This window comes from Lucilia cuprina, chromosome 5 (assembly GCF_022045245.1).
Source record: "Lucilia cuprina isolate Lc7/37 chromosome 5, ASM2204524v1, whole genome shotgun sequence".
Classification (NCBI taxonomy): domain Eukaryota; kingdom Metazoa; phylum Arthropoda; class Insecta; order Diptera; family Calliphoridae; genus Lucilia; species Lucilia cuprina.
Genome location: NC_060953.1, coordinates 44,598,674 through 44,623,890, shown reverse-complemented (window position 1 = coordinate 44,623,890; position 25,217 = coordinate 44,598,674). Strand labels below are relative to the sequence as shown.

Below are 25,217 nucleotides of genomic sequence, written 5' to 3'. Positions count from 1 at the left end.
CTATCTATCTATCTACCTACCTACCTACCTACCTACCTATCTATCTATCTATCTATCTATCTATCTATCTATCTATCTATCTATCTATCTATCTATCTATCTATCTACCTAACCTCTTAAAATTTCTCTTTTAATATCCCCCTTTAGATTAAGGAAAACAACAAAATGTAAAAAAGCGAGACTATACTAAATTGTTTAGAAACATAGAATACGCATATATTTTGTGGTGAAACAATATATAATTTTTTGTTCCATTTTTAAAAAAAATTCTGGATTATATTACATACAAACTATTTACTATTTCATCATTATTTTAACTCGATGATATCATTGAAAATAAGCACTAACAAATAAGTACTTAAATAAGTCATTACAAGTAATACTTTAAACATTTGTTATGCTCCAAAAATTACAGACACAATGATGATATAATGAGTTAAAAACCCAATGGATAAATAGGGAAAAAAGTTTTAATAGTTATTAACTCATTACTTTTCAATGTTAGTTTTTGCTGGGTATATAGTTATTCTAATATTTTCAAAATATTCAAGTTTACCACCAGGAATTGTTCATACTTACAAACATATGAAAACCATTCATCTACTACTATAGAACAATAAAAATACCTTTTTTTAACTTCTAAATGCTTGGTGGTTGTCAAAAGGAATTTGGGTTAAATTTAGCCAAATAAATATAATATGTATATGGTTAAAAATCCATAACTCTTAAAAGAAAAGTATTTAGTTTAAAATAGAATAAATGATTTTTAAAACTTAACAAATCAATGAAGTAACAATTTTTTGTACATATTTCTTTCACATTTGCTAGAAGAGTATGAATCTAAGTGTTTTACGTAAAAACCTGCCACGACGATCTTGTTTCACAGTGGTACTCCTTGTGTGGCTTGCTCCCAATCTTATTGCTTAAGTACTCGAGCTAAGAAATCACTGATCATTGCAGCTTAACTTCCAACATGTAAAGATGTCAGGTTTACAACTACGCACGTGGAATGGTCTCAGATGATGATTATCAACAGCACTTAGAGACGTCATAAGCCAAAGTCATTGTAGTCTGGTATGAACAGAATAAACCCTAATGGTTGGGGATTCATGTTTCATGGTTGGGGATCTTATACCCTATCATGTACCCACACATTTTCAGCACTCCTCTGCGGGGTATCTATATTCTCTTTCGGCAACACTCCCGAAATATAGATTTCACCATGTATTTTAATCATCGCTTGATTTTGCCAAGAATATATTTGTAACCGCGAGTTTATAATCCCGTCAGACTGTTAGCACCTCTTTTGCAATCAAACCAAGATGGGTTAAGTTCATGAAGATACCATTTCCAATCCTATATAATATGCATGTCCTTTAGATAGAGGAGTCGATTTAACCTTATCCATCTGTCTGTCTCTCCGTATGTAAGTATGTTTAAAAGGATTTTAAGAAAAGTCCAGATAGATGCAAGAGTCCAATTTTTAAAAAGCAAAATTTCGAATTCCATTGGGGGGGGGATGGTGTTGTTGTTTGTGGTTTTACTACTCAGTTAAACTAGGCTTAACTTGCTGTTATATTAAACTCGGAACAAATTTAGACGAACTTTAACCGATGATTGTGTTTTTCAGTTATGGATCTAGTATTACCAACTTTTCAGTCAAAAAAATAAATAATGAACACCTGTTTTTTGCAAATATTACTTTTGTAAAATGTAAAATTTTAGAAAAAATATTAATACATATTTAAAACAATAATCTATATATATAAAAGAGTAGCGTTACTGACTGACTGATTCATCATCGCACAGCCCAAACGGCTGAGCCTAGAATCATGAAATTTTGACAGTAGATGTGTTTTTGGTAATGTAGATCCGCTAAGGAGGGATTTTTGGATTATCTTACACAATATTAGTAATAGATGAAAAATTTTAAATGCACCTGTATCTACTCTTTAAATGAGCAGATGGGTGTCTGGCACTTTTTTGAAATTTGTACTTTTAAGGGGTAAAAATGTGTAACAAAGTTGATTTTGGTACCTTTTTTTGGCCCTTTATAACTTTTGAAATAATTAACATAATTAAATTTTTATAAATATTTTGGATACATCTCCCAAAATTATGAGACACCTGTTTCGTATTTTTTTTTTAAATTTAGTCCTTTATGGGTGTAAAAGGAAGAAAACTGTATTTATGGTACTTTTTTTAGTACATTAAGAAAACTTTCCTATTAAATTAAGGACTAACTCTGTAATATTTATTGTAATTAAATTTTTGCTATTTCACTGGAGAAAAAAGTACCAAAAAGGAAAAAACGGGAAATTTAATCTTATTCAAACTCAATTTTTATAAAATTTTAAAAAGTAGTTTATTTATTCACTTAAAATAAGCTATTGGTATATTATTTGGGAATTCGAGTACTAAGGCCTATATAGGACCAAATTCGAGTAAATTGTTTAGTACGAATAGGGGAAACATTGTACTCTTTTTATTAGTACTTTTCACTTAGGTAGACTTTATTCCACTTTTGGTACTTTTTCTTCCTTCAAATGATACTCTATGTATGTTCTTTAATATGAACTAAAAACACATGATTATTAAACATACACGGTCCTCATTGAATAAAATTCTTTAAGAGTCAACTTTTTATTACTTTTTATAATTATTCAACCTATGAACATTTATTTTAACATACATGGTCTTGACTGAATAATATTCTGTAAGAGGGAACTATTTGGTACTTTTCTATTCTTCAAATGGTACCCTTTAGATTCTTTATAATGGTTAACCGGAACACACGGTCCTTATGAAATGAGAATTTATTGTGAGAGATTTTTGTACTTTTTATACCCTACACCACTATAATGGGGAGGGTATTATACGTTTGTGCTGATGTTTGTAACATACAAAAATTTTGGTCCAATACCTACCTTAAAGTATACCGATCGATTCAGAATCATTTTTTGAGCCGATTAAGACATGTCCGTCCGTCCGTCTGTCCGGGTGGCTGTCCATGTAAACCTTGTGCGCAAGGTGCAGGCCGCAATTTTCATGATAACTTGATGAAATTTGGTACAGGGACGAAGCCTATTGAAAATGGTTGAAATCGGTCCATTATTTCACCTAGCCCCCATACAACCGTACTTCCCGATTTGAACTTTTTATGACATAATTACGTCAAATATTCTGCTATCTCTCTAAAAATTGGCACAAATAAGTTTTATATAAGTATAAATGACACTGCAGATTTTCGTAAGGATCGGCCCTTATTTGACCCTAGCCCCCAAACAAACCCCCTTCAAAAAATGTCTTAAACGACTAAAATTGACTTGTAACCATTTGTATCGCAATGAAACTCAACAAAACTAACTGTTATTTAGAAATATATCCTTTTCCCAAATTTACCGAAGATCGCCCCATATTTGACCTATATAAAGCCTCATTTAGAAATTTTAGTTTTTTTTATCAATAAATTGCTTAAATATTTTGGAATTATGGTAATATTCAACATAAAAGTTTTTATATAAAAAAAGTAAAAATTTTAAAAATATACTCATGGTGTAGGGTATTATATGGTCGGCCATGACCGACTATACTTTCCTACTTGTTTGTTTTTTCGATGGTACTTTTTGATATTTTTACAATATTGAACATAGGGTAGCGAAGCACCCAGGGTATGCTAGTAATAATAAAATCAATAATAAATAACTTGACTGATTACTGAAAAAGATAAACCAGGTTTAACCAAAGAATGAAGATTATCTTTATCAGAAAAACCCGCCCCTAGTTCTTTAATTAATCAGTCAAATAGTTAGTTATTTAGTAGATGTATACATTCATCTAATCCGTGAAAAGACAACTTTACCATTGCGTTGAACCAACGACTTCCGGTCTATCGGATTTGAATACTAACCATTAAGCTATTGCAGGCCACAGTCCAACGTTTTTTATTTTCTTTCACCATCATGTTTTATTTTAGCAACAATTTACACGTTCCATAATATTTTTGCATAAAATTAATTTTATTTAACTCCTCCCTATCATTACAATGGTTAATAAATGGAATAATTTGAAAACAAACTAACAAAAAAAACAAAACTTTCTGTTTTTTTTTAATTTTCATTGTCCTTTTCTGTAAAACACAGCAACAATGTTTAATATCTTTCACTTAATGATTTTTATAACGAAATCATAAAAAATAAACAACTGAAAATAAACATTCTGTTGCAATGAACTATTATGATTTTTTAGTTTTAATGATGAGTTTATTACAAAAGCAACAAAAGCAACAAAATAATATTATGAGCAATAGTTTAAAAAAATGGATACAAAACCTTGGGGGAATTTTCATATTATAATATTGTCTGATAAAACCTGCAATAAAGCAAAAATATAATAAACGACTTTTTGTCCCAAACAAAATTACCCTCACAAAAGAAATTCCATAAATTTCACATAAAAATGTTCACAACTATTTGTTTTGTATCCTTCAGGATAAAACTCTGCTCCATTTTGGAAAAGCAAAACTGAGATTAGTCAAAAAATTAAAAAGTTACATTGCAGAAAACAACAACAACAACAAGAAAGAACAAGTCTCACGCACAAAACTGTTCCATAAATAAAACGGAAAACAGACAGAAGTTTCCTTTCATCAAAACTATGATGGAAACTATGAATGAGATAAAAAAATGTTAGACTAACAGAAAAAAAAATAATAAAAATGAAAAACTTTTCACTTTTTTAGTTTTTATATTGGTTACCAAATTGTATTGAAGGGAAAACTGAGAAAAAAACGAAGAAAAACTATATACAAGTAAAAGAAATAATAACTAGTATGTCGTAAAGTTTTAGATACTGTGAAAATCAGATATGACTATGACTTACATACATACAACCAGTTGTATTTATTTCTTCCCACTGGCTCTATATATATTTTGTCCAAAGTTTAAATTAAGTTGAGTTTAGATTTTCTGTAGGTCTGCGTATCCTTTGCTTGCAGTTCCTTTCGCAACCACTGCTCATAGACTGTATTTTTTTGCGTTGTTGTAGTTACTTGTTAAACATGAAATGTGGCCAAAATGCATTGAAATCCTTGCGTTCATTCTTTTTATTTTCAATTTAGTTTTTTCTTATTTTTTTTTCATTTTATTTTATCTAACAGTTCGAAGATGTTTTTAACACATCGTCTATTAAGTTTTGAGTATGCTATAGTGGGTATAGTTAGGTAGCTATTAGATAGATAGATAGATAGATAGATAGATAGATAGATAGATAGATAGATAGATAGATAGATAGATAGATAGATAGATAGATAGATAGATAGATAGATAGATAGATAGATAGATAGATAGATAGATAGATAGATAGATAGATAGATAGATAGATAGATAGATAGATAGATAGATAGATAGATAGATAGATAGATAGATAGATAGATAGATAGATAGATAGATAGATAGATAGATAGATAGATTGATACATAGATACATTTTTGAGTAATCCTTTTGAAAAATTTCAAAAAATTTAATTTCATTAACTTCTTAAAAAGTTATAAAAAGTATTACAAAGTTTTAAAATTAATCTTAAAATTTAACTAAATCCTATTATCATATCTAAATAATTTTCTAAAAAAAATACTAAATTAATAAAGTTTATTTTTCACTTTCTTCAAATTATCTCAGCCATAGAGAAATGCAACAAACTTACATAAACAATCATCAGCGTGTTGCAGTTGAAATAGAGAATATAAAATCCAGTATACAAGGAAAAATTTATGTTGTCCATTTGTGTAAAAAACTATGATATTAAATTGTTGCTGTTGCTTCATAGTTTTTTTTTTTATACTATCTGTCCATGGCAACGAATTGCTGTTCTAAAGTTTATTTAGTTTTATTTTTCTTGTAAAATTTTTGGTTTTTTTGTTGCAGTTGTCAAACTGTCTCGAGCAACATAGTGGTTGGTGGTGGTGATGATGACAACGATGACAAATAAGACAAAAATTATATAGAAATGGTTTAAAAAATTTATGAACTCAAACTCTTATTCCATAGCCAGAGTCACCAGCAGGATTCATTGTAAAGCCAACATTAAAGCATATATAATACTAAATATGTATTAACGATTCTTATTGTCATAGATCTATTGTCTGCTCTAGGCATAAATTAATATTTTCATATCTGTTAAGAATTTTGAAACCTTTTACATGCTAAGAATGAGAACCAGTCTAGTATGTTCTAAGTTTCCTTACATTGTGACTTTGAGGTGTTTCCACCATTGATCCGTTGATCTTCTTTTGAATGATGATTTGGCCGAATCAATTTCATTTTTCATCTTAGCTTTGCATTCCTCTATCTTATCTTTTTCATTAAAATAGATTTCTTTCACGCTATAGTCGAAACTTAAGGTCAAATACTATAGTGGGTAGACTCTCTATCACTCTATCTATCTATCTATCTATCTATCTATCTATCTATCTATCTATCTATCTATCTATCTATCTATCTATCTATCTATCTATCTATCTATCTATCTATCTATCTATCTATCTATCTATCTATCTATCTATCTATCTATCTATCTATCTATCTATCTATCTATCCATCTATCTATCTATCTATCTATCTGTCTAAGTATCTACCTATCTATATATCTATATATCTATATATCTATATATCTATCTATCTATATATCTATCTATCTATCTATCTATCTATCTATCTATCTATCTATCTATCTAAATATCTATCTATCTATCTATCTATCTATCTATCTATCTAAATATCTATCTGTATGTCTATCTATCTACTTTGCTCAAAAATGCGCTAAGAGTAACATTTACTGGAAAAAATGTGTAAAAAAATGTACACATAAATACAGAACAATACGTTCTTAGATACATATACATGTTAATGTATGTAAAATGTATATAATCATTTGTATGTACATGCAGTACATAAGTGTAAAATATACCGGTAAAACAGACTTACTAAAACATATTTCATATGTATTTTTCATCTAAAATGCACATTGCTTTTGTAGTCTAAAAAAAAAAAACTCACAATGAATCCAAACATTTTGATTTTTCATTCATGCTCAATGCTCTGTAACAAACAGATTCCAATTTGTAGAATCCACCCTAAGGGTGGAAACAAGTCGAAGTTTTTGTTTCCAAACGAAATTCATTCGACTGTTTTATAACAGTTCTCTTAATGTTATAGTTTACAGGATTATTTATGGAAAAAGATTTCAATATATAATTTTTATAGTATCTTTCTAAACGTAACGTACTTTATGGTTGATTACGAAACAAGGACAGCAACCTAACCGGGAAAGAAAATTCAATTTTATTTTGAATTTAATATTACACAAATAAAATGTAAAAGAAAATGGACTAATAACATTAAAGAGAATAAATAATATATTTTAAAATTGAATATTCAATTTATGAATATACTTTATTTATACAAAAATATAAATAAATTATAACAATGTTTAAGCACAAAGAATACTTCTTGGACGTTATACTCCATATTCTCATATAAATGAAGTCTTACTGCAAATTGAGTATACATATTTTCAAACAAGTATTTTAAGTTGTTGAAAGTCCTAACTACTCTTCTCAGCATTTATTCTCTTAGCAAATGTCTCTGCAACAATTATAGGAACCACCAAACTGGCCTCAGCATACACTTTAACCGGAGCAGCGTCTTTGCGTATTTTACCCCATGAAATAGCTTCATCCGGTCTAGCACCACTATCACTACCATCAAACTCCGAAGCGGTATTAATGAAAACCGAAAAATCAGCACCATTACGCATTAAGTTGGCATTACAAATATGATGTTTAATAACACCACCGCCAATTATAATCATACCGGAATTTTTAGCCTTAACAGCCATAGTATTAAGTCTTCTCAAATCGGACAATATATCAACGACTAGTCCAGGATGACGGAAGGAATGAAAGTACATCATATCACCAAGGCTACCATCGGTGAGGGCAGGGCAAAAGACGGGGATTTTATTTTTGGCAGCCCAATAGTAAATGGAAGAAGGATCGTTAATGCGTTCACCCAAACGATGTATGATGCGTGAGGGAGACCAAACTGTTCCCTGACTTTTTTGTTCCTCTAGCATTTCATCTAGCAAAGGCATGAGCCAATCTTCGAATTTGCAGTAATTATCATTGGGCACCAACAAATTGCCAATACGATTAATACCCCGATCCCTTAGATCACGACCAGGTAATTCGAAGGAACCTGTAAAATATATTAAATTAGTTAGACACGCATGAACGTAAACTAGAACTGAACTAAAACTTTTCTAAGAGCTAAACCACAAATAAACTAGATCTGAACTGCAAATAAATTACAACTGAACTAGAACTGAACTAAAATTGAACTAGAACTGAATAAGAACTAAACTAGAACTGAATTAGATCTGAACTTAAACTGAACTAGAACTATACTAGAGCTAAACTAAAACTGAACTAAAGCTAAGCAAGAACTGAACATGAATTGAACTAGAACTGAACTGGAACTGAACTGAACTAGAACTGAACTAGTACTGAACTAGAACTGAACTAGAGTTGAACTTGAACTGATCTAAAACTAGACTAGAACTAAACTAGAATTTAACTAGAACTGAACTGGAACTGAACTAGAACTGAACTAGAACTGAAGTAGAACTGAACTAGAACTAAACTAGAACTGAACTAGAACTGAACTAGAACTGAACTAGAACTGAACTAGAACTGAACTAGAACTGAACTAGAACTGAACTAGAACTGAACTAGAACTGAACTAGAACTGAACTAGAACTGAACTAGAACTGAACTAGAACTGAACCAGAACTGAACTAGAACTGAACTAGAACTGAACTAGAACTGAACTAGAACTGAACTAGAACTGAACTAGAACTGAACTAGAACTGAACTAGAACTGAACTAGAACTGACTAGAACTGAACTAGAACTAACCTAGAACTGAACTAGAACTGTACTAGAGTTGAACTAGAACAGAAATAGAACTGAACTAGAACTAAACTAGAACTGAACTAGAACTGAACTAGAACTAAACTAGAACTGAACTAAAACTGAACTAGAATTAAATTACAACTGAACAAGTACTGAACTAGATCTTAGCTAGAACTGACTATATCTATCTGAACTAGATATTTACTAGAACTCAGCCAAACTTTAAGATCCAGTTGTCATTCGTTAGTGTATATATAAAGTTTTCTTACCCATAAATGTAGGCGCTAAACATTTAATAAAATCTTCCTCCACACCTCCTGCTGTTGTAACAACGCAATCTACCATTTTATGTTCCACCAAATATCTTAAAGTTTCTCTAAGACCAGAAGACACTAGATTGGAAGTGAAACCCAAAAATATAGTACATTTATGTTTCCTTTTAATAAATTCATCGGTTTCGTGCTCATCTTGTTCTTCATCCGTTAAAGGCTGGGCTCTGCAATCCAACTTTAGTTTATTTATTGTCATATATCATTTAATACTTTGATGATTATCAAAATAACTTACCATTCTATTTACTTCCTTAATGGCCAAACCCAAATTAGTGGCTTGAAATCCTGTATTGACATATGACTCAAACATCTTACTATAGTTAATGCCTTCATTAAAATCATAGCCCTTAACTTGTGGTGTTCCTTCGGGGATGGCTTCACTTTTCTTGAGTACTGCATCTTTAGCAATTTCTGGTTCTTGAGACATTTTATTTTTATTTGTTTTTTAACTTAAATTTATTTAAAACTAGAGACTGCACCACCGTCCTCGCGTTAAATTTATTATTGTTTGTTTTTGTTTTTATTTTCTCTGTCCACATGTTTTGCTTCTTTTTTTCGAACATTTATTTCAAGGCGAATTCAGATAAGGTGGTGTTATTCAATCAGCTGATGCTATTTTTCTTCATTTGACTGGTACGCACTGATGTCAAAGTTTGTTATTGTTTACATTTTTATATTTGAAAATTTTCCTTAAAATAGAGAAAAACTTCGTTAGTATTTTGAATAATTTATGTAAAAGATCTTAAAATACCAAGCATTTTGTAAACAAATATTTTTTATATAAATAATGAGTAATTAGCATGTACGAACATAATACAAAAATAAGATTTTTTCTATAAAATGCTAACAAATTAAACAATATTGTTTTATATTTACATTTTGGAGTTAACACGATTAACCAAAAAAATCTATACCCCTTTTACTGGACCCAAGTCAGCTGTATTGACGAAAGTAATAAGGTGAAGTTTTTTCAACAGCGGATTGTGTTTTTGTCCATGGAAATTTAGCCGGAAGCTGTCAAACTCCATATAAAAAATCTCTCTCGAACCAGATGCTGTCAAACTACATATATAAAAAATTTCATGAATTCACCTCAAAATGAAATGACTTCACCTTATTGTGTATTTACCCTGGGGTCTCCTTAAAATTTTAACTTGTCAAAAAACTCAAAAGTTTACCTTACTTTTTGAACATTTCAAAATAATCGTACACAAAATTACGATTAACCACAACAAATCTGTAATTTTTTTAATAGTTTTATCACACTTTTTAAATAAAATTTTGTTTAATTTTCTTAAACTGGAAAAAAATATTTTTTCTACAAATGTAAAACAAATGTAAAATTGTAATATTTTATAAAACTCACCAATACAAAAATATGTTTAATACTAACACATATTTACAGTTAGGCACTTTTACACTAACACCCCATCTAGAATTTTTTGAAATTCGAGTCATTTATGACTCTTCTGCACGATTAAAATACTTGTAACAAGTATGAATGTATAGTCGGGCATAGCCGACCATATGATACCCTACACCAGTCAGTATGTATGTTAAAAATGGGGATTATTTAAAAAAATAAAGCATTTGATTTGTTTTTTAAATTTATTTCGGAATATTTTTATTTATTTATTTATTTTTTTTGCAAAAAAAAGAGATTTTTACAAGAGTGCTCAAAGGGGAGTAGGGCAAAATATGGCCCTATCCTTATAAATGCTGGTAGGGGGAGTTAAGTCTATTTCAATATTATTTATGTAGAATTTTAAAGTGTCATTAGTGTTTGTAAGTGAATTTTAACTTTGAAGTCATTTTCTGAAGGGGAGTTTTTATGGGGACTAGGGTCAAATGAAGCCCGATCATTACAAAAGTCGGTAGTGTCATTTAAAGTTCTACAAAACTAAGTTTTGTTGACATAATAGATCATTTATATTTATTATAATACCAAAGGCCCTATTTGGGTCGAAATAATGGACCGATTTTAACCATTTTCAATAGGCTTCGTCCTTGTGCCAAAAGAAGCGTGTGTGCCAAATTTCATCCAATTGCGGCCTGTACCTTGCGCACAAGGTTTACATGGACAGCCAGCCAGACGGACGGACATAGTTTAATCGACTCAGAAAATGATTCTAAGCCGATTGGTATACTTTAAGGTGGGTTTACGACGAATATTTTTGTATGTTACAAACATCAGCACAAACCCAATATACCCTCCCTACTAAAGTGGTGTAGGGTATAAAAATTTCATAAAAATTTATTTTAGATCTTCCAACTGCTTGAAATATGATAACAAAATAAGTTCTTAAAACTATTATATATTTAACACTAGGATGATAAATTTATGATTGCTATACATTTTGTTATTGTTTTTTAAATTATCATTTTTCAATTATATATAGGAATCATTTTTAAACTCTCAACTTATTAATAATTTTTAGGACATCAAAAGCAATCAAAAATGACTTTATTTACTGATTATTCATCCAACAATCTTTCAAATGCTAGCTGGGACAGTTATAGCGTTAGGTACTGCTGTCAAAGAGTCGGACTACTTATTAGGGTTCTATAGTTGAAACGAAAAGTCGACTTTTCGACATTTTATGAAAAGTCGACTTTTTGCCTTTAGTTAAAAGTCGATTTTTCGACTTTTTTCATTTAATTAAAAGTCGATTTTTCGACTTTTAATATTTTATAAATAGTCGACTTTTTCCGACTTTTTTCGACGTTTTTCGAATTTTCGACTTCGACATATTCCGACTTTTCGACTTTTTCCCACTTTTCGACTTTTCCCGACTTTTCGACTTTTTTCATAGACGATAGTCGAGTTATCAACTTTTTTGGAACAAAATAGTCGACTACGACTTTTCGACAAAAAGTCGATTGTTCGATTATTCGAAAGTCGATTTATAGAACCCTACTACTTATTATACTTTGATACTAAACGTGTTAATTTTTTATTTTTCATCCTAATGTATTTTATACTCAATCATAATTTTATACACAATAATAATAATAATAATTATACACAATAATGCCTTTTATATACAACTCTGCATTAGCAAGAAAAAAAAACAGCCGTCAGAAAAACGACAAACAGCACTGGAATTTTTTGCTGTGTAAATGTATTTTCTTTATATTTTGGCAAAAAATAAATCGAAAGCAAAAAAAGGAAAGTCGCTTTTTAAAATTAAACACGATTCTACAAAAGAATTTCCTTTTCCAGATAATTAAAAAATAACATATACTTCTGCAGCTGTATCAAAACTACAAAATCTTTAAATTTACAAAAAAAATTATATAGAAAATCAACAGAAAGAAATTTTGCAAAAAAAGTCCACATACAATTAAAAAAAAAAGCATTAGAAGCCTGAAACCTCATCTACGCATAGACGACAAGCAAGACACATACCACGGAGAGTATAGTGAACACCCCATTGCAAAAATTTCGAAAAAAATAAAATACAACAAATTGGGAAAATCCTATAAAGGGGAACAAATTTAGTTTGGCAACATCTCTAAAACAGGAAGACATATAGAACTAACAACAAAAAAGTGTATAAAAAAATTGTAAAACATGATTAAATTATTCTCATTGAAACAGCAGAAAAAAGAAGGTGACCAAACGGGCAAGAGTGGTGGTCAACAAAAGAAAGCATCTGCTGCTCAATTGCGTATACAAAAAGGTAAGAAATATAGAAAATATTAAAAATTTTGTTATAAATCTTAATTTTAGTTTAGTTATTGTTATAAATTGCTATTAGATATATTTGCTATATATATACTATATACCTATGAGTCTTGTGTTTAGGTTAATCGTTAAATGTTTCTTATTGGACATTTGATTCATAATATATAAGATAAAAATCAAAAAGTCATCATGGAAATTTCCAATTATTACAAATTTATTATTTAGAAGTTGTTAACAGATCACTTCAGATCATCTTAAATATCGATTTAGATCGTTAGCGATCTATAATATAACCTTTAAAACTAAACTATATACTACACCACATACGACTTAGGCCTGGTTCACACTAGGAAACTTTTGATATTTATGTGTGAGAGAAAGAGAAAGAAATATCAAACATCTCTTTCTCTCACACACAAAATCAAAAGTTTCTCAACAACAGTTTCCCAGTGTGAATCAGGTCATACACTTAAATATATACAAAACTACAGACTAAACTAGGGACTAGACTATGGAATACTGAATAGACTTCAGACTAGACGATATTAAAAACTATGGACTGGACAACTGACCAGACTTTAGACTAAAGTATTAACTATATTAAGAATAAACAATAAACTTGCTAATAGCCGAGATTGTAGACTAGAATAAAGACTTGACTAGAGTTTAGAATATAAACTCGACTATAGACTAGACATTGTACGATAAAGTTTAGATAATATCGGAAGAAAGCGAAACAACGGATATGTTAGTGTTCATGTCTGTTTGATTACAATCGGAGACTCTAGCAAAAGAGCACACAAGAGATTTGATGGAAGCCTAAGTGTAATTCTTCGGATATTATGTAATATACATTTTCCTTTCAAACCAACTAACGACTAGAATACATTATAGACTAGGTTACAGTCTAGACTTTAAACTAAACTGCTTCAGAGTAGACGATATCAAAAACTATGGACTTGGCAACTGACCAGACTTTGGACTAAAGTATTGACTAGATTAAGAATAAACAATAGACTAGACTATAAGCGAGACTCTAGACTGGAATAATGACTTGACTATAGTTTGGAATATAGACTCGAGTATAGACTAAACTTTGTACGATAATGTTTGGATGATATCAGAAGGCAGCGAAACAACGGAGAAGTTAGTATTCTAGTCTGTTTGATTGCAAACGCTAGCAAAAGAGCACACAACAGACTTGATGAAAGCCTAAGTGTATTTCTTCAAATTTCAAACTAAATAACTAACTAAAGACAGGAATAAACTATATAGGCTAGGTTACAGTCTAAACTATATAGTAGACCACATAACAGACTGTAGATTAAACTATAGATTAGTCTATAGACTTAAATATATAGAAAACTACAGTCTACACTAAGGACTAGACTATAGAAGGGAATGAATAGTAAAAACTATGGACTAGACCACTGACCAGACTTTACACTAAATTATTGACTAGATTGAGACTAAGCAATAGACTGTATACTAAAATATAGAATTGCCTATAATTTGGACTCGGCTAGAGGCTAAACTTTGTACGATAAAGTTTGGATGATATCAGAAGAAAGCAAAACAACGGTGAAGTTAGTGATCTACACTGTTTGATTGATATCGGAGACGATAGCAAAAGAGCACACAACAGACTTGATGGAAGCCTAAGTGTATTTCTTTGAGAATGGAATGCAGGATATACTTTAGACTAGACGATAGTAAAAGCTTCGGACTAGACTTCTGACCAGACTTTAGACTAAATTATTAACTAGATAAAGACTAGACGAGATTGTTGACTAGAATATAAACTTTACACGACAAAGTTTCGTTGATAACAGGAGAAAGCAAAACAACGGAGAAATTGTTGGATAATTTTCGTATTTTTTAATTTGAAATAAAGCTTTCAAACTTTTCGAAATGTTTTTAAGCAAAACTTAGTCCTTATATTTATGAAACTAAGCAATAAAACCCCCCTTTTCCATTAGACATCAACGAACTCACCCTGCCAAAAACATGTGCTACGGAATTTCCCGATCCTGATGATTTGCTCAATTTCAAATTGATCATCTGTCCCGATGAAGGTTTCTATAAAGGTGGACGTTTTGTATTCAATTTCCGCGTTGGTCCCAATTATCCCCACGAGCCGCCAAAAGTTAAATGTGAAACTCAAGTTTATCATCCCAACATCGATCTCGAGGGTAATGTTTGTTTAAATATTTTACGTGAAGACTGGAATCCGGTATTGACAATTAGTTCGATTGTATATGGTTTGCAATATTTGTTTTTGGTAAGTTGGATGGAAAACACACAATTATAATTGTGCAAATAAATTGTATTGTTTATTCTTTGACCTTGTGTGTAGGAACCGAATCCTGAGGATCCTTTGAATAAAGAAGCCGCTGATGTTTTGCAAACAAATCGTCGTCTCTTCGAGCATAATGTGACAAAGGCTATGCGTGGTAATTTTGTTGGTGTAACATATTTTGAATGCTGCCTCAAGTGATATAGAAAATCAAAGGTTTTTACTTTAAGAAATGGCGTCTACCTTTTGGCCATTTTATTGGGTATTGGTGGTCGCTTATATATTAATTTAATTTTTCAAAATAATTAATAATGCAACTTAAATACAACAAAAAACAACAACAAAGAATAAAAATTTAACAAAAAGAAATATTTAAGCTTCAAATTTTTTCTTTGCCAACAACTGCCGCTGTCTAACACACTCTCTCACTCTCTTGTACTCTTAACTGTCTGTAACTTTTTTTTGCTCTTTTCCTTCACATTAATAGTTTTCCTCTTTAATATTTTTTTTTCATCTAAAGTTTTAAAATTTCCTACTTAAATAAAAACAAAAAAATAGTTTTGTATGAAAAAAAAAAAACACAATTTATTTTAATTATCTTTTGTTTTTATTTTGAATAATTTTGTAATTGATTGCGACAGATAAAATATTCATTTTGCAAAAAAATATAATAAAAAATAACACAAATAAAAAAACTTATAATAACTCATTAATGTAATGTTAAATTAAAAAAAGAAAATAAAAATTAAATTAAAGGAACAATAATAAAAAGCAAATACACACATATTTATAACTCAATAAGTTACTCTTCGGTTCATAACAATAAGGTCTATGGAAAGGTATTCTTTTCGAAGATTAAAGGCGAGTAAGTATTTTATAGAAATGAGTTTAATTTCAAAAAATTTTTCAATTTGTAAAAATGCAAACATTTCAGAATAAAAAAATACAATTTTCTTAATGATTTTAAATTTTGTTTTAAATAAAATACAAAAATTGTTGAAAAAATTCGTGAAATTTAAAATTTTTGTAAAAAAAATTTCAATAATTTAAAAATCCAATAATTTTGTAGAAAAATTAAGAAATTTTTACAATTATGAATTTTTTTGTAAAAATGCCAAAATTTTCTGACAGATTCCAAAATTTGGAAAATATTTCTAAAATTTGTAAAAAAAAGTGAAATCATTTTTGAAAATTTCAAAATAATTTTGTAAAAACTCAAACATAGTTTTGAGAAAATGTTTGAAAATTTAACAATTTTTATAAAAAGATCAAAATTTTCTGATTGATTTCGAAATTTTGAAAATATTTCCAAAGTTTGTGAAAAAAGTGAAATCATTTTTGAAATTTTCAAAATAATTTTGTAAAAACTCAAACATAGAGAGCAATTTCGTTTGGAAATTAGAAAATGTTTGAAAATTTAACAATATTTCTAAAGTTTGTGAAAAAAGTGAAATTATTTTTTTAATTATTCAAAATAATTTTGTAAAAACTCAAACATAGAGATCAATTTTGTTTGAAAATTAGAAAATGTTTCAAAATTTTACAATTTTTATAAAAAGAACAATATTTTACTATAAATTTCGAAATTTTGAAAATATTTCTAAAGTTTGTAGAAAAAGTGAAATCATTTTAGAAATTTTCAAAATAATTTTGTAGTAACTCGAACATAGAGAGCAATTTTGTTTGAAAATTTAAGAATTTTATAAAAAGATCAAAATTTAATGATAAATTTCGAAATTTTGAAAATATTTCTATAGTTTTTAAAAAAAGTGAAATCATTTTTGAAATTTTCAAAATAATTTTGTAAAAACTCAAACATAGAGAGCAATTTTGTTTAGAAATTATATAAGGTTTAAAAATTTTATAAAAAGATAAAAATTTTATTAAAGATTTCGAAATTTGAAATATTTCAAAAGTTTGTAAAAAAGATTTCGAAATTTTGAAAATATTTTTAAAATTTGTAAAAAAAAAATGAAATCATTTTTGAAAATTTCAAAATAATTTTGTTAAAACTCAAACATGGACAGCAATTTTGTTTAGAAATTAGGAAATGTTTGAAAATTTAACAATTTTTATAAAAAGATCAAAATTTTATGATAGATTTCGAAATTTCGAATGTAAAAAAAGTGAAATCCCTTTTGAAATTTTCAAAATAATTTTGTAAAAACTTGAAAATTTTTAATTAAAATTTTATTAAGAATTTTTGAATTTTTTTTTTTATAAAAATCTAACATTTGTGTGATATTTTCTTAAAAGTTTTAAAATTTTTGTTAAAATTTTCACAATTTGTTAAATAGACGAACAAAATTTCGAAAAAAAATTCGTTCAAAGAAAAAACCAAATTTTTAAACAAAAAATTTTAATTAAAAAAAATTTAATTAAAAAAAAAATAATTTTGAAAGAGTTTTTTTTATTAAAATTTCACAATTTTTTTTTAAATTTGTTTAAAATAAAGACCAAAATGTTTCTGTAATAATCGTTCCTTAATTTTTACAAACAAAATATATTTTTTAATTTCATTAAAAATTTCAAAATTTTATTAAAATTTAAAAATTTTGTTAAAATTTCAAAATGTTGGTAAAATTTCAAAATTTTGTTAAAAATTTCAAAATTTTGTTAAAAATTTCAAATTTTTTTTAAAAATTTCAAAATTTTGTTAAAAATTTCAAAATTTTGTTAAAAATTTCAAAATTTTGTTAAAAATTTCAAAATTTTGTTTAAAATTTCAAAATTTTGTTAAAAAAAAATAGAATTTTTTTAATTTTGATAAAAAATCTAAATTAATTATAAAATGTTCAAAATATTAGAAAAAAAAACGAAATATTTTTTAATAAAAAAAAACAATATTTTGTAGATTTTGAAAATTTTTCAAGATATTAAAATCGAAGTAAATTTTTAAAATTTCTATTTCTAAAAAAATCCAATCTAATCTAAAAGAAAAAAATCCAAATAAAAAAATTTTCAAATTTAAGAAAAAAGATAAATATTTTGTAAAAAAAACAAGATTTTAATAAAAACCCGAAATTTTGTAAAAATTTCAACATTTTTAAAACAAAGTAAATTTCTAAAAAATTCAAACTAAAAAATGGTAGGCCAAAAACTAATGGCCCCTATAATGCATTTCAATTTGAATCGAAATTTTCTCCTTTTGGGAACTTTGGTATTTTGCATTTCGATTAGACTCTCCGCCACATAAACATCTTCTTTTTCTTACGATTCAGTTTTTTGTTGGAATATCAATTATCGAAATGCAGAATAAGGGTGAATATTAAAACAAAACCAAATTCGTCTTATGTATTCTTTTTGAATACCGAGATAGATTTTGAAAAAGTATTTATAAAAAATCATTTTTTAATTTATTTTTTTTTAGATTTAAAAACATAAGATTTACACATTAAAGCAGTAAAATATTAAAGCAATTTATAATATTTATATGTATGTATTTTGAATGAATGCAATTTTTTTATTAAATTTATAATTGTATGCTTTGTTGTTTTAATTTAATATTACGCCAAAGACATAAATCCGAAACAGCACTTTGACGGCCATTAATAACACGTAAATCATAAAGTCTGCAAAGAAAAATCAAATATTAACTCCATAGATTATAAATATAAACAGAGGAAAACTTTCTTCTCACCTTGTTATCAAACCCACATTAATGTCATCCGTCAACATGACTTTAATTAAATTGTTTATCAAATTAGGCGGCAATAGTTTTAAAACTGGCCTCACACGCTCTTTACCACACTCCACTAGTAATGTTATAAATTGATAAACAAAATAGATTTTCGGTGATAGCTCATCTGTGGTAACAAATTGTTGAAATACTTTGAAAATGTATTGCATTGCTGATTGCAAAGATTCCTTAAGTTGAGCGGGAGTTTCTCGCAGACTATTGGAGTGGAGTGAGACCGAAGAGCTTAAGAGTAGACTATTTTCGGAGAGAAAATCATTTGAGCAAGAATTATCGGAGCCATCGGCTGTTATTTTACGCATTTTGGCAGCGTTTAAATCATGTTCATCACCATCATGAGAGCGTGTACGTTTCTTTTGTGTGGGAGAATTTTGTGAACGTGCCTCTAAGGCTGATATAATACAATAGACACATAAGCGTGCCAAAACATATGATTGAGGTTCATTAATATCGTCACTGGAGTAGAAAAGAAGAAAAGAAAACAATTAACATATTGCACTATACACCACACAGGATAATACTTACCCCTGACGATTGTGTATAATAGAGGGTACGACATTTGTTAATAAAGCCTCTGTGGTTCTCTCAATATCCAAATGTAATATAGCAAATATTATATCCATAGTTTTCATCATGTCCTGATTAATTTAGATTCATTATAATTTTATTAAACATTTCTTTTAGATATGATTTCTTATTATGTGTTTTTACCTTTTTATATTTACATTTAAGCATTTCTTCAACTAGACGTGTTGATAACCAAGCAGGTCCTCCTGCATGTAACAATGATTCGATTATTTGTGCTGTTCTTACCGGTACCCAACCATGTTCTACAACTGTATTCCATACATCTTTAAATTGATCGATGAGAGGATTGCGTGATACTAGATTTTGTGTTAGTGTAACATTGCGTGATTTTAGATTGCCCGTTGGATGAACATCATATTGCATTTTACGTATAATTTGTAGAGATAGTCCTAAACGTTCTTTAAAATTTTCTTGCGATGACAATTCTTCATTGCCGGGCGGAGATAGGAATTGTTGTATCATGTTTAGGGGTTTTAGAAATTCATCCTGTTGTGAGTAAAAAGGAATAAGAGTGGAAAAGAATTTAGTAAAAATTAGAAAATTGAGGACATGATGCAATAGATAGATAAATAGATAGATAGATAGATAGATAGATAGATAGATAGATAGATAGATAGATAGATAGATAGATAGATAGATAGATAGATAGATAGATAGATAGATAGATAGATAGACAGACAGACAGACAGACAGACAGACAGACAGACAGATAGATAGATAGACAGACAGACAGACAGACAGACAGACAGACAGATAGATAGATAGACAGACAGACAGACAGACAGACAGACAGACAGACAGACAGACAGATAGATAGATAGATAAATAGATAATTTTCAACATTTCTTACCTTTTTAACCGAATGCATATAAGCACATAAAAACGAAGCAGCACAAACCGAAAAAGAGAACATGCGTCTCTTAATGTTATCCAATATATTCTTAACATCAGCCGAGGATAAAGTTTCCTTTTCCCAAGCTAATAACACATGATAAATGACACCCGGCAAATTCAAGCAAATATCCTGCCAAGTTATATTGCTAAAAGAAAAACGAACAAATAAAACATATTATAAATCAAATCATAAAAGAATTTAATAAACTTACGAATTTTTCAATTGAGCCTCTGGCTTGCTAAAACTCAACAACAGCTCATCGACAATATTTTCATCACACATAGCAATCATATTGTGATAGTTTTTAGGTTTATTACGTTCCACCATACAAATGCGTACCCATTTCTCAAAGAAACTATCACCATTTTCCGATAATAAGGCCTAGTTGGAAAAAAAAACAATTATAGTATAATTCATTAATAAAAGACAATTTCCTTAAAAGAAAACTTACCTCGGAGCCATATGTTTGTACAATAGAAGTTAACATCAAAAATGAAACATCGAATAAAGTAGAACGTATTATAGAAGTTTTACCCACTTCACCGGGTATTTGTTTGGAATTTTCATTGCATTGTATTAAGCGTGAAACAAACGTTTTCAAACGTCCTTCTACCGTAGCCACAGAGAGTATTAAATCAAAACTATTGCCTGTTTTAAAGAGAATTATATAAATATATTTTGTTTCAATAACATATTCTAGAGAATAACTAACCCACTAGCACTTGACATAGTACACCCAATAGAGCTTCTTGTACTTTATTATAATCTGCACTTAATGTCTTTAATATGCCCGATAAAGGCACTTCAGCTCTTATAATGAAATTTATAATCGAAGGCTGCATATGATTGCCAGTTTCACGCTTTTGCAGCAGCATGGATACCTCTTCTCTTTGTGCAGCAAAATGTTTGACATGAGCATCATTAACCAAATGCTGTTTAGTCCAATCGTTTAAAAGATATTCTATGATATTGCAAGAACATTTTGAATCCATAAAATCTAATAAAAGATTATCTTCCAATAGCATTTCTAAAGCTTCCACTACTTCGGGTATAAAATCAGGCGGATTTTGATCACCAGGAGCTTTAAAGGTTTAAAATTTAGAAAATAAGAGTAAAGATGTTTTAATATAAAAACAAATTACCTCTATTTAAAGCATGTAATTGCTTAATAATTTGTGGTACTTTAAAGAAAGTAAAAGCACCCCAGGTGGTGTCATGACTGGTTTCTACCACATTGCTAAGTGAAACAAAACCTGCCCTTATAATTTCATAGAACAATCTAGTATTGGAGAATTTCTTAAGCCTTTGTAACATTTGCATTTCAGCCACATAGTAGGAGGTATCATTGCAAGGATTTAATAAAACTTCCACCGCCAATAAAGGCTGCACACAATAGGTAATGGGTTCTGGCAATTGTTTAACATCTAAAGTTTTCATTTCTAAATGATGCACATCTATATAGGCCAACTGTTGCAAATATTTCTCGATGCCCGGATGGGAAGGAGTAAAATTGGAATTTGTTAAAGATGTCTTAATAGTGGCATAATTTTCACGTATTTTACTATAATATTCCAAATCCTCTTGACGTCCCACATAGAGTATGGCTAAAAGAAATTGATTTTTAACTAATTTCTCTATAACCGCACAGCATTGATCCAACATATACGATTGTTCGGCATTAATTTCACGATTTATTTCGTAATTAGTGGCGACCATAGCAAATATTTGCATTAACCAATTGACCAATGAAACAATTGCACCAGGCAATATAGATTCTTCGGTTTTTGTACTGTTTTTTTTGGGGGGTGGGCAGAATAAAGAAATCAATTAGGTTTTAAATAACTCTGCCCTTTAGGTAAACTTAATATTTACCGACATGTAACACCATCTAAAATAGAATTTAAGAAATCCAACAAAGAGGTAATACAATAGATTCTTTCGAAATATTCATATTTAGAAATACGTCTCAAGACAGCGGAATATGAAACCAAATGGGCACAAAGAGAATGTTTTAGATAATTAAGCACCAGCTAAAAATAAGGAACATTTATAAAGGATAAATATTAATGTTGTATTAAATAACTCACCGGGTTTGCTGTAGAACCTATTAAAGCCTGTTGTAATATACAATCGGATAGATTATAAACATCACCACTGACACCTCTTGGTAGTACCTTGAAATATACATTGAAAAATTAATCAATTTTCTAACACATAAAATAGATATTTAAGTTTTTCCTTTCATTCTTATATCTTTTTTGTGTATATTTTCTTAAGTTTTTTTTTCACCACAAACTCATAGCTATTGTCATGAAATTAATGTTTAATTCTTTAACGCGTTCCTATCTATTGCAAAATTTCTTTCAACTAAATAAACTAGCATGTGCCTCGGTATCGTATCAGTTTAAGGTTAATAAACCTATCTATTATCCAAATCGTCAAATAGAAATGCAACGCATGGAAGAACAGCAAAAGTCTCAATTGGTAGCCGAACCGGAGGAGCATAAACACATGCCTAAAGATTATTATTACAAGGTATTGGGCGTACCCAAGAATGCCTCATTACAACAGATAAAGGCTGCTTATTATGCTTTAGCTAAACGTTATCATCCCGACTTGTTGAATTATGAAAATGCACCCCAACAAGTATCTAAACGTTTTCAGGAAATTTCAAATGCTTATAATGTTCTAACAGATGAAAGTACACGTTTAGAATATGATGAAACGGGGGAGTGTCATACGGAGGAGTCATTTTTTAATAAAGTTTCCAAATCGGGTAATAAATTTCTGAATACAACAACAAATAAATTAAAGCAATTTATGGGATTTAGTGAGGAGAATGCAGTATTGAATGCCGCAAGAAATGAAGGTAGGAATAACGGAGTCAAATATGAGACTATGGACATTTGGAAAATCTATCTGCTAAAGACTATGATTATCGACCTTTGTGATTCTCGAAAACTACTAGCCGTAGGAATCTCCCATTTTACTTTTTGTAAAATGAAGAATATTTTCTTGTTTTGTTGGTTTAAAACACAGTCAGTTCTAATCTTTCAGGATTGGTATTTATTGTCTGGAAATGATCCGCGTTTTACCCCATGAGTTTTTTAGTTAGATAAAGACTTTTTTCGAACTTTTTTGCTTTAATATCTAGATAACCCACAATCTCTAAGAAGCCTTTCTTAGATCCACACTATTCTGGAACAAACATTAGCCACGAACTTTATAGTTCACACGACAATTGGATCTTCGCTCCGAAACGACCCGAGTCATACTCGGCCAAAGATTGTCCACCCAGCGACAGCTGTATCAACCGAAAGTTTTTCCCCAGGAAAGAACTATCGGCCACAGTCGAGCTTTTACAAAAACAACAACGAACTTTATCCATTTTGCTTTACAACCCATGTTTGCAATAATGACGTTATTAACTCATTTGATTTCTTTCTTAGTCACCGCCCAAATAAACACTAACCTGGAGCAAAAACTCGATATAACTTTTATTGAATCGGTGCATGGAGTTAAACGTAATATAGAATTTTCCTATTTGAAAAAATGTCCCTCCTGTAATGGCAAATCACAACGTCTGGTGGGACGTACAAATTCGGAACTTTGTCGAAAATGTAATGGAAGCGGTCAATTGTCAAAGAAAACAGCAACTTATACCTCTTTAACTGTTTGCGATCAGTGTCAAGGAAAACGCTACATTAATCGCAACCAGTGTGAACTATGCGATAGTCGTGGTTTTGTACAGGAGGCTACCAGAGTAACAGTTCATGTACCAGCCGGTGTTAAGACAGGAGATGTTATCTCTGTTGAGAATCCACAAACAAAACAACACATTAACTATCGTCTTCAAGTTAAAGAATCCGATTACTATAAGCGTGTGGGTAACAATATATTGACGGAACGTTACTTAAATCTTACCGAAGCTATTTTGGGTGGTACAATAAAGGTACGTGGCATTTATGAGACATTTGAGGTAAAAATCGAACCGGGCACTGAGTCACATACCAAGATTACACTTAAAGGCCGTGGTATTAGAACGAGAGATAATGTAGGTGATCATATAGTCACCATTAAAGTACGTATACCACGCCAATTGTCCATGAAACAGAGACAATTGATATTGGCCTTGGCCAAAACTGAAGAACAAACATTTGAGCGTGGCTTTTAAGGCGCTTGTACGCTTTTCTAACGCCAACAAAATTATTGTAATTTATATACAAAAACTAACTTTTTACTCCAAATATCTTTGTACTTTTATAAATATTAAGATTAATTTCAATAAAAAAATTGCATTTTGTAAATCTTACATTTTTAATATTAATACCCCACTGTGAGTCGGACCAACGTTCACGCCAGGCTACATGTATGAGTTTTAATATTTTATTTTCTTTCATTTTTATTATAATTTGTAGTTATTGATTTTACAATATATATTAATTTATATTAAATTGTGTATTAATTGATTTTTAAAACATTTTTCACGAAAAAAAAACTAAATTTGCAAGAGTTTTAAAAGAAATGAAAAACTATAAACAAAAATTTGACATCAAATGTCATCAAACACAGGCACTAGTCAAAAAAGTTCCGTTCGTTAAGTAACGTAAATCAGGGCTGATTTTTAGAGGAGTAGCTTGCAGATACTTATATTATATATCATAATTATCAAACAGTAAATTTTTCTTAAAATTTAGTAAACATAAAATAATTCATTGGTCAAACTTTTTTTAGCGGAAAAATTAATAAAT

General features: G+C 29.4%; 4 protein-coding genes across 4 annotated transcripts; 2 read left to right on the top strand and 2 right to left on the bottom strand.

Moving 5' to 3' along the window:
• Positions 1-7,432: 7,432 nt before the first annotated feature.
• LOC111690007 (probable deoxyhypusine synthase) lies at positions 7,433-9,828 on the bottom strand. Its single transcript, XM_023452470.2, has 3 exons — positions 9,538-9,828; positions 9,240-9,477; positions 7,433-8,255 (listed from the first exon to the last, which is right to left on the bottom strand). Exons 1-3 carry the CDS (start codon positions 9,727-9,729, stop codon positions 7,603-7,605), a joined length of 1,083 nt encoding a protein of 360 aa, XP_023308238.2. The 5' UTR covers positions 9,730-9,828; the 3' UTR covers positions 7,433-7,602.
• A 2,581-nt stretch (positions 9,829-12,409) lies between these two features.
• Positions 12,410-15,680, top strand: LOC111690006 (nedd8-conjugating enzyme UbcE2M). Its single transcript, XM_023452469.2, has 3 exons — positions 12,410-12,985; positions 14,970-15,271; positions 15,347-15,680. The coding sequence occupies exons 1-3, from the start codon at positions 12,877-12,879 to the stop codon at positions 15,485-15,487; spliced, it is 552 nt and encodes a 183-aa protein (XP_023308237.1). The 5' UTR covers positions 12,410-12,876; the 3' UTR covers positions 15,488-15,680.
• Positions 15,681-18,620: 2,940 nt separating this feature from the next.
• LOC111689614 (mediator of RNA polymerase II transcription subunit 24) lies at positions 18,621-24,979 on the bottom strand. The gene is made up of 12 exons (XM_023452084.2): positions 24,780-24,979; positions 22,554-22,640; positions 22,339-22,496; positions 21,609-22,255; positions 21,179-21,547; positions 20,918-21,114; positions 20,678-20,847; positions 20,422-20,611; positions 19,695-20,057; positions 19,509-19,621; positions 18,927-19,439; positions 18,621-18,858 (listed from the first exon to the last, which is right to left on the bottom strand). The coding sequence occupies exons 1-12, from the start codon at positions 24,864-24,866 to the stop codon at positions 18,759-18,761; spliced, it is 2,994 nt and encodes a 997-aa protein (XP_023307852.2). The 5' UTR covers positions 24,867-24,979; the 3' UTR covers positions 18,621-18,758.
• On the top strand, positions 22,700-24,778 carry LOC111689615 (chaperone protein DnaJ). The gene is made up of 2 exons (XM_023452085.2): positions 22,700-23,335; positions 23,916-24,778. The coding sequence occupies exons 1-2, from the start codon at positions 22,777-22,779 to the stop codon at positions 24,638-24,640; spliced, it is 1,284 nt and encodes a 427-aa protein (XP_023307853.1). The 5' UTR covers positions 22,700-22,776; the 3' UTR covers positions 24,641-24,778.
• Positions 24,980-25,217: the final 238 nt, after the last annotated feature.

Coding starts and splice junctions, on each gene's coding strand:
- LOC111690007 (XM_023452470.2), bottom strand. CDS start 9,729: ATGTCTCAAGAACCAGAAATTGCTAAAGATGCAGTACTCAAGAAAAGT. Junction 9,478..9,537: donor TTAAGGAAGTAAATAGAATG/GTAAGTTATTTT, acceptor AATAAACTAAAG/TTGGATTGCAGAGCCCAGCC. Junction 8,256..9,239: donor TTTAGCGCCTACATTTATGG/GTAAGAAAACTT, acceptor TATATTTTACAG/GTTCCTTCGAATTACCTGGT.
- LOC111690006 (XM_023452469.2), top strand. CDS start 12,877: ATGATTAAATTATTCTCATTGAAACAGCAGAAAAAAGAAGGTGACCAA. Junction 12,986..14,969: donor TCAATTGCGTATACAAAAAG/GTAAGAAATATA, acceptor CTTTTCCATTAG/ACATCAACGAACTCACCCTG. Junction 15,272..15,346: donor GTTTGCAATATTTGTTTTTG/GTAAGTTGGATG, acceptor CCTTGTGTGTAG/GAACCGAATCCTGAGGATCC.
- LOC111689615 (XM_023452085.2), top strand. CDS start 22,777: ATGAAATTAATGTTTAATTCTTTAACGCGTTCCTATCTATTGCAAAAT. Junction 23,336..23,915: donor GAATGCCGCAAGAAATGAAG/GTAGGAATAACG, acceptor TTTCTTTCTTAG/TCACCGCCCAAATAAACACT.
- LOC111689614 (XM_023452084.2), bottom strand. CDS start 24,866: ATGAAAGAAAATAAAATATTAAAACTCATACATGTAGCCTGGCGTGAA. Junction 22,256..22,338: donor TTAGATGGTGTTACATGTCG/GTAAATATTAAG, acceptor CAAAAAAAACAG/TACAAAAACCGAAGAATCTA. Junction 21,548..21,608: donor ATTACATGCTTTAAATAGAG/GTAATTTGTTTT, acceptor AAACCTTTAAAG/CTCCTGGTGATCAAAATCCG.